The sequence below is a fragment of the Diadema antillarum genome, unplaced genomic scaffold, assembly GCF_040938485.1.
Source record: "Diadema antillarum isolate AM-2024a unplaced genomic scaffold, OU_Dant_1.0 seq00000139_RagTag, whole genome shotgun sequence".
In the NCBI taxonomy this organism is placed as follows: domain Eukaryota; kingdom Metazoa; phylum Echinodermata; class Echinoidea; order Diadematoida; family Diadematidae; genus Diadema; species Diadema antillarum.
The window spans coordinates 1-9,968 of NW_027271216.1; the positions used below are offsets into that span (position 1 = coordinate 1).

Below are 9,968 nucleotides of genomic sequence, written 5' to 3' on the forward strand. Positions count from 1 at the left end.
AGCTATATTTTTTCGCTTTGGAAATTAAGGGGGCGCACCGGACGCAACTGCTGGCAATTTATACTGGCAGTAACATCCTAGTAGAATGGCATAACGATTAAATGCGAGGGAGATTCAAAATTTTGACATTTTACAATTCCCAAACTGCCGTTTGTACATTGTAGCTATATTTTTTCGCTTTGGAAATGAGGGGGGGGGGGCGCACCAGGCGCAACTGCTGCTGACAATTACTGGCAGCAACATCAGGATAATGGCATAACGATTAAATGCGAGCGAGCTTCAAAATTTTGACATTTTATAGTCCCAAAACTGCCTTTTGTAGATATATTTTTTCGCTTTGGAAATGAAGGGGTGGGGACGCACCAGGCGCAACTGCTGCTGACAATATTACTGGCAGCAACATCAGGAGAATGGCATAACGAGTAATGCGAGCGAGCTTCAAAATTTTGACATTTTACAGTCCCAAAACTGCCTTTTGTAGATATATTTTTTCGCTTTGGAAATTAAGGGGGCGCACCGGACGCAACTGCTGGCAATTACTGGCAGCGACATCAGGAGAATGACATAACGATTATATGCGAGCGAGCGAAGCGAGCGACCTTGAAAATTTTGACGTTATACAGTCCCAAAACTGCCGGTTGTAGCTATATTTTTTCGCTTTGGAAATTAAGGGGGCGCACCGGGCGCAACTGCTGGCAATTACTGGCAGCAACATCCTAGTAGAATGGCATAACGATTAAATGCGAGCGAGCTTGAAAATTTTGACATTTTACAATTCCCAAACTGCCGTTTGTACATTGTAGCTATATTTTTTCGCTTTGGAAATGAAGGGGGGGGGGGGGGACGCACCAGGCGCAACTGCTGCTGACAATTACTGGCAGCAACATCAGGATAATGGCATAACGATTAAATGCGAGCGAGCTTCAAAATTTTGACATTTTATAGTCTTAAAACTGCCTTTTGTAGATATATTTTTTCGCTTTGGAAATTAAGGGGGCGCACCGGACGCAACTGCTGGCAATTACTGGCAGCGACATCAGGAGAATGACATAACGATTACATGCGAGCGAGCGAAGCGAGCGACCTTGAAAATTTTGATGTTATACAGTCCCAAAACTGCCGGTTGTAGCTATATTTTTTCGCTTTGGAAATTAAGGGGGGGGGCGCACCGGGCGCAACTGCTGGCAATTACTGGCAGCAACATCCTAGTAGAATGGCATAACGATTAAATGCGAGCGAGCTTGAAAATTTTGACATTTTACATATCCAAAACTGCCGTTTGTACATTGTAGCTATATTTTTTCGCTTTGGAAATGAAGGGGTGGGGACGCACCAGGCGCAACTGCTGCTGACAATTACTGGCAGCAACATCAGGAGAATGGCATAACGATTAAATGCGAGCGAGCTTCAAAATTTTGACATTTTACAGTCCCAAAACTGCCTTTTGTAGATATATTTTTTCGCTTTGGAAATTAAGGGGGCGCACCGGACGCAACTGCTGGCAATTACTGGCAGCGACATCAGAAGAATGACATAACGATTACATGCGAACGAGCGAAGTGAGCGACCTTGAAAATTTTGACGTTATACAGTCCCAAAACTGCCGGTTGTAGCTATATTTTTTCGCTTTGGAAATTAAGGGGGCGCACCGGACGCAACTGCTGGCAATTTATACTGGCAGCAACATCCTAGTAGAATGGCATAACGATTAAATGCGAGGGAGATTCAAAATTTTGACATTTTACAATTCCCAAACTGCCGTTTGTACATTGTAGCTATATTTTTTCGCTTTGGAAATGAGGGGGGGGGGGGGGGGCGCACCAGGCGCAACTGCTGCTGACAATTACTGGCAGCAACATCAGGATAATGGCATAACGATTAAATGCGAGCGAGCTTCAAAATTTTGACATTTTATAGTCCCAAAACTGCCTTTTGTAGATATATTTTTTCGCTTTGGAAATGAAGGGGTGGGGACGCACCAGGCGCAACTGCTGCTGACAATATTACTGGCAGCAACATCAGGAGAATGGCATAACGAGTAATGCGAGCGAGCTTCAAAATTTTGACATTTTACAGTCCCAAAACTGCCTTTTGTAGATATATTTTTTCGCTTTGGAAATTAAGGGGGCGCACCGGACGCAACTGCTGGCAATTACTGGCAGCGACATCAGGAGAATGACATAACGATTATATGCGAGCGAGCGAAGCGAGCGACCTTGAAAATTTTGACGTTATACAGTCCCAAAACTGCCGGTTGTAGCTATATTTTTTCGCTTTGGAAATAATGGGGGCGCATCGGGCGCAACTGCTGGCAATTACTGGCAGCAACATCCTAGTAGAATAGCATAACGATTAAATGCGAGCGAGCTTGAAAATTTTGACATTTTACAATTCCCAAACTGCCGTTTGTACATTGTAGCTATATTTTTTCGCTTTGGAAATGAAGGGGGGACGCACCAGGCGCAACTGCAGCTGACAATTACTGGCAGCAACACCAGGAGAATGACACGATTATATGCGAGCGAGCGAAACGAGCGAGCTTGAAAATTTTGACACTTTACAGTCCCAAAACTGCCGGTTGTAGCTATATTTTTTCGCTTTGGAAATGAAGGGGGGGGGGGGGGGACGCACCGGGCGCAACTGCTGCTGACAATTACTGGCAGCAACATCAGGAGAATGGCTTAACGATTAAATGCCAGCGAGCTTCAAAATTTTGACATTTTACAGTCCCCAAACTGCCTTTTGTAGATATACTTTTTCGTTTTGGAAATTAAAGGGGCACACCGAGCACAACTGCTGGCAATTACTGGCAGCAACATCCTATAAAATAGAATGGCATAACGATTAAATGCGAGCGAGCGAAGCGAGCGAGCTTGAAAATTTTACATTTGACAGTCCCAAAACTGCCGGTTGTAGCTATATATTTTTTTCGCTTTGAAAATTAAGGGGGGGGGGGGCGCACCGAGTGCAACTGCTGGCAATTACTGGCAGCAACATTAGGAGAATGACAGAACGATTATATGCGAGCGAGCGCAGCGAGTGAGCTTGAAAATTTTGATATCTTATAGTCCAAAAACTGCCGTTTGTGTAGCTGTATTTTTTCACTTTGGAAATTAAGGGGGGGGGGGGGCGCACCAAGCGCAAATGCTGGCAATTACTGGCAGCAACAGCAGGAGAATGGCAAAGCGATTAAATGCGAGAGAGCTTGAAAATGTTGACATTTTACAGTCCCAAGACTGCCGTTTGTAGATATACTTTTTTGGCTTTTGAAATTAAGGGGGGCGTGTGCAACTGCTGTCAATTACTGGCAGTGACACCAGGAGAATGGCATAACGATTAAATGCGAGCGAGCTTGAAAATTTTGACATTTTGTGGTCCAAAAACTGCCTTTTGTAGCTATATTTTTTCGCTTTGGAAATTAAAGGGGCGCACCAGAGCGCAACTGCTGGACAATTACTGGCAGCAACATCCTATGAAATAGAATAGCATAACGATTAAATGCGAGCGAGCGAAGCGAGCGAGCTTGAAAATTTTGACACTTTCCAGTCTCAAAACTGCCGTTTGTAGCTATACTTTGGAATAAGGGGGCGCACCGGGCGCAACTGCTGGCAATTACTGGCAGCAACATCAGGAGAATGACATAGCGATTAAATGCGATCGAGCGGAGCGAGCTTGCTTGAAAATTTTGACATTTTGCAGTCCAAAAACTGCCTTTTGTAGCTATATTTTTTTCGCTTTGGAAATTAAAGGGGCGCACCGAGCGCAACTGCTGGCAATTACTGGCAGCAACATCCTATAAAATAGAATGGCATAACGATTAAATGCGAGCGAGCGAAGCGAGCGAGCTTGAAAATTTTGACATTTTACAGTTCCAAAACTGCCCTTTGTAGCTATATTTTTTCGCTTCGGAAATGAAGGGGGGGGGGATGCACCGGGCGCATCTGCTGCTGAGAATTACTGGCAGCAACATCAGGAGAATGGCATAACGATTAAATGCGAGCGAGCTTCAAAATTTTGACATTTTACAGTCCCCAAACTGCCTTTTGTTGATATATTTTTTCGCTTTGGAAATTAAGGGGGCGCACCGGACGCAATTGCTGGCAATTACTGGCAGCGACATTAGGAGAATGACATAACGATTACATGCGAGCAAGCGAAGCGAGCGAGCTTGAAAATTTTGACATTTTACAGTCCTAAAACTGCCGGTTGTAGCTATATATTTTTTCGCTTTGAAAATTAAGGTGGGGGGGGGGGACGCACCGGATGCAACTGCTGGCAATTACTGGCAGCAACATTAGGAGAATGACATAACGATTATATGCGAGCGAGCGCAGCGAGTGAGCTTGAAAATTTTGACATCTTACAGTCCAAATACTGCCATTTGTGTAGCTGTATTTTTTCACTTTGGAAATTAAGGGGGGGGGGGGGCGCACCAGGCGCAACTGCTGGAAATTACTGGTACCAACAGCAGGAGAATGGCAAAGCGATTAAATGCGAGTGAGCTTGAAAATGTTGACATTTTACAGTCCCAAAACTGCCGTTTGTAGGTATACTTTTTTGGCTTTGGAAATTAAGGGGGGGGGGGGGTGTGCAACGGGCGCAACTGCTGTCAATTACTGGCAGCTGATATGATCAGCTCTTACCCAGATGGGTTTGCTCACTTCATTCCCATATGGTACCCACATAGATATGTTCATCTATTACCCAGATGGGTTTGCCTACTTTTTTCCCATATGTTACCCCAAAAAATATGTTCAGCTCTTACCCAGATGGGTTTACCCAGTTCATTCCGATATGGTACCCACAGAGATAATTATGTTCATCTCTAACCCAGATGGGTTTACCCTCTTCATATCCATATGAAACCCATATGTATATTGACAGATCTCACCCAGATTGGTTTGCCCAGTTGTATCCCATATGGTATGCATATGGGCATTTGTATGTCTCATCCATATGGGTATGCTCATTCCATACCCATATAGAGCCCGTATGGGCATATACATGTATTACACAGGTGGGTTAACCCATTTACTTCCCATATGGAGTCCATATGGGCATTTACATGAACAACTGTATTACCCAGATGGTTTTCCCCATTCATTTACCATGTGAAACCCGTATGAGCATTTACTTATTTTACCCAGATGGGTTTGCCCAGCTCGTTCCAATATGAAACCCATGTGGATATTTACATTTATTACCCAGATGGGTTCACCCAGTAGATTCCCATGTGGTATGCATATGGGCATTGCATATTTTACCCAGATAGCTTTGCCCATTTTATACCCATATGAAACCCATATGGGTATTTACATATCTCACCCATATGGGTTTACCCAGTTCATTTCCATTATGATACCCACATGGGCATTCCCATTTGAAAACCCACATGGGTTATCCCATATGGGTCTGATGCTAAATACATACGGGATTCACCCTAACCCAGATGGCCCACATGGCCCGGAGTATGCCCATATGGGTCCCATATGGGCATGTTACCGGTTGGCTTGTGCATGCCCCTATCTCCGATTATTTAAGTGGGTGCCTTTGCGTCTCGTATCTTCACTGACTGGAGTAATTGCTGCAGTACCTATACATTCAGGAGTAAGTCAATGAAAATATGCATAAATATGCATATAATTATTCATATTACTAATATGAATACACTTACTAAATGTCTTTTAGGATTCATATACATAAAGAACCTGCACAATGTTGATTGTGATGTCTGTATCTATTAATTCAAAGCAAAGGGCAAAGAACATTACCATTTCACAACCTTAATGATAACCTTTACTCCTAGGACCCTGTTTACAGTGCGGGGCTGGGCCGCGCCGCGGCCGAGCCGCGGCCGAGCCCAGCCTCAATTGCGAGGCCGAGCCCCGCAATTTTGTCCGTTTACACTGCCGGGCTGCGAATATTTTTTTCGTACATGGAAACGCTACAAGACATGAATTATTCATAAGTTGAGCTGAAAGACTGAAGTGCGCAAGCGTATGGCGTTGGCCAGCTTGGCCAACTTGCACACAATGAACGGACTCGATCAACTCGACTAGTGAGACTCGCACAGCCCTACTCTTTGTGTACACATGCAGCGAGCTACCTATTAAACTACTACTAGTAGTAGTGGGGGTGTAGGGGCGTAATGGAGAGAGGTAATACCTTGTTGTCTGGCTTTGCTGTCTGGCTGCTGATTCCTCTGGAACTCCTCTGGAATGACGGGCGCACTGGCCTCCTCCATCCCCCAAATCTCTCACATGTGGCTCCAAGTGCCACACCCCGGGACCTCGCCTCAGCAGGCGTGCCAAACCATGTGAGGGGGTGGTGTTAACACGGCACCACTGGGCGTAAGACCTTGCTCCAAGGGCACCGGCCAGGGCGGAGAATTCCCAGATGAATGACAACGGCCACGTGTTCGAGGCCAAGGCGAGTCCCCGGATACTGGAGAAAGTCGGCTGTGGTCTGACCTGGAGAGGGATGGGCTCCGCCAGGTGTCGATGCCCAAGACACACTGCATGAAATGGACACTATGAGAAACTCCATACCGGATCGGTCGTCGCCCGGGTCACCAAGGACCGCGCCCTTCGCCGGACACCAGGACGGGGGTGATAAGTGTGCTACTGGTGGACATCAACGGAACAAGGTTAGAGGAAGAGAAAACATTGCCATCGCCACATGGAACGTGAGAACACTTGCTGCCACAGGAAAATTAGAAGAACTTGAACACGAACTCAAGAACTATACCTGGGACATTGTGGGCCTTTGTGAGACAAGATGGAAGAACTTTGGTCAACATCAGACCAAAGAGGGGAACATCCTCTACTACAGTGGAGAAAAAGACATCCATGCGAAAGGAGTGGGCTTTCTTGTCAATAAAAACATCAAGGACTCAGTTATGGAATGCTGCCCAATATCCAGCAGACTTATCACCATCCGTCTCAAAGCAGCTCCTTTCAATATCTCCATCGTCCAAGTCTATGCGCCCACCATAGACTATGAAGACGAAGTGATTGAGGAGTTCTACACAGAGTTACAGAACACTGTAGAGAAAACGAACAAGAAAGACATCCTCATCATTCAGGGAGACTTGAATGCTAAGGTGGGAATTGATGAACAAAGAGACTGGAAAGAGCACTATGGAACCTCGTGTAATGAAAACACCAATGATTGGGGGAGAAGGCTTCTGGAGTTTGCCACCTACAATAATCTGGCACTGGCCAACACCCTTGGTCATCACAAAGATTCGCGTTGCTGGACTTGGCACGCACCGAATGGCACCCACCACCAGATCGACTACATACTGGTTCAGAACCGTTTTCGATCTGGCATCAACAGAGCCAAAACAAGAACATTTCCAGGGGCCGATGTTGGCAGCGACCATGATCTCATCATCATGAACTTCAGAGTCAGGCTGAAGAAGACAAAAAGGCCAAGCAACACACGACTTAAGTTTGACCTTGAAAAACTGAAAGATCCAGCCATATGCGAGGTGTTTCAGGCCACAATTGGAGGCAAGTTTGCTCCACTGCTGGTGGTGGACGAAGACCCTGAAGTGCTGTGCAACACCTTCAACACAGTCATGACAGACACTGCTAAACAAGTTGATTATAAACGAAAGAGAAAGAAACCCTGGGTAAATGACAACATTCTTAAGATGTGTGACGCCCGCAGAAAATTGAAGAACCTCAGACACTCCACAGGGAAAGCTGAGTACTCAGAGATTAACAAGATGATCAGGAAGAGCATGAAACAGGCAAAAGAAAGCTGGATCGAACAGAAATGTGCAGATATAGAGACCAACCTGGAGAGGAACAACAGTAGAAAGGCTTTTGAACTCGTGAAAAGTCTCACAAAACAGGAACGATCGCGGGCAACCACTATACAGGACAAAAACGGGAAATGCCTTACTGAAAGTGGCGACATCACAGCCAGATGGACGGAGTACTGCAGAGAACTCTACAACCACCGTATGCAAAGAGACCCTGGGGTTCTCAAAATGGAAGAATCGACCAATGCCGATGACTTCCCTATTCTCAGAGAAGATGTAGAGGCTGCCATTAAATCCCTGAAGAATGGAAAGGCTGCAGGAGTTGACAACATCCCAGCAGAACTTATCAAGAATGGAGGTGAGGAAGTCGTAAACCTACTCACAACAATCTGCAACAAGATCTGGCTGACCGGAGAATGGCCATCTAGTTGGACCCAATCACTCATCATCACTCTACCAAAGACAGGAAACCTTCAACTGTGCAACAACTACAGAACAATCAGCCTCCTCAGCCACGCCAGCAAAGTGATGTTGAAGGTCCTCCTCAACAGACTGAAACCACAGGCTGAAGAAATCATAGCCGAGGAGCAAGCAGGATTCCGCAGCAAAAGAAGCACCACAGAACAGATTTTCAATCTACGAGTTCTATGCGAGAAATACTCACAACATCAACAAGACATCTTCCATATATTCATAGACTTCAAAAAGGTATTTGACAGAGTATGGCACGACGCACTGTGGGCCACCATGAAGAGATATAACATGGGGAAAAAGCTGATCATGACCATCCAGTAACTGTATTCAAAAGCAACCAGTGCAGTACTCGTACAAGACCATATTGGGAAATGGTTTCAGACAACAGTGGGTGTGAGACAGGGCTGCTTGCTGTCACCCACGCTCTTCAATATTTTCCTTGAGAGGATCATGACGTAAGCCCTTCTTGACCACCAGGGCACAGTCAGCATCGGAGGAAGGACCATCACAAACCTCCGATTTGCAGACGACATCGATGGTCTCGCCGGAACCGAGGAAGAGCTAGGAAAACTGGTGAAACGCTTTGATGACACATCTTCAAAGTTTGGCATGGAAATCAACGCTGAGAAAACGAAGCTGATGACCAACACCAGTCAACCTCTAACAAACAAAATCACAGTGAACGGACAGGAGCTCGAAGCGGTGAGCCAGTTTAAATACCTGGGAGCCATCATGAATGAGAAGGGATCACACGCTGAAGTCATTTCAAGAGCCGCACAGTCAGCAAAAGCAATGGCCAAACTCAAGCCAGTGTGGAAAGACAAGAAGATCAGTCTGAAGACCAAACTTACACTATTGCACACTCTGGTCACGTCAATCTTCCTGTAAGCATGTGAGTCCTGGACATTAACAACCGACCTGCAGAGGAGGATCCAAGCAGTGGAGATGAGATGTTACAGGAGAATTCTCGGCATCTCTTACAAAGATCATGTCACAAATGAATCAGTGCTGAAAACCATCAGGCAAACCATTGACCACTACGAAGACCTCCTCACGATCGTCAAGAAAAAGAAACTAAAGTGGTATGGCCACGTCACACGATCGGACGGCCTCTCAAAGATCATACTGCAGGGCACAGTCCAGGGGGGAAGAAGAAGAGGCAGACAGAAGAAGAAATGGGCTGACAACATCGCAGAGTGGACTGGAAAACCTTTTGCAGAGACTCAGGCATTGGCCCAAGATAGACAAAGATGGAGGAGACTGGTGTCCACGTCATTGCAGCGCCCCCACGACCACGCCCGGTCAAGGGACCGGTAAGACGGTAAGACGGTAAGTAGTAGTAGTACCTGTGTGTGTGTGTGTGTGTGTGTGTGTGTGCGCGTGTGTGTGTTGTGCATGTACATACGTTCGAGCGTAAACATGTCACTGCACTCACGAGGTTCGTCGATCTCAATGAACAACATGCGGGAAAATAACTCGCTTACGATAGCTCTCTACCAACACACATCACATTGCACACACATATCACTTGTACGTCTGATACAATCACGCTGACATATCACCTAACCAATGTTACTTCTAATTAACTGATCAGTTTGAAAACACAGAACAAGACTACTGAAGTTCGGTCTACTATTATTAGTTTACATGTATATTTGTAATGATCTTATCGTTGTAATTCGAAAGTGCACGCGAGATGTTCGATCTCTCACTATGTTCGCTG

At 45.7% G+C, this 9,968-nt stretch overlaps 1 protein-coding gene across 1 annotated transcript; it reads left to right on the forward strand.

Annotated features, from left to right (window-relative positions):
- The first annotated feature begins 9,190 nt into the window (after nt 1-9,190).
- Nucleotides 9,191-9,562, forward strand: LOC139727653 (uncharacterized). Its single transcript, XM_071638633.1, has one exon. It carries the CDS (start codon nt 9,191-9,193, stop codon nt 9,560-9,562), a length of 372 nt encoding a protein of 123 aa, XP_071494734.1.
- The last annotated feature ends 406 nt before the right edge of the window (nt 9,563-9,968 follow it).

Bases quoted from the DNA above. Each gene is read 5' to 3' on its own strand.
- LOC139727653 (XM_071638633.1), top strand. From the start codon at position 9,191: ATGAGATGTTACAGGAGAATTCTCGGCATCTCTTACAAAGATCATGTC.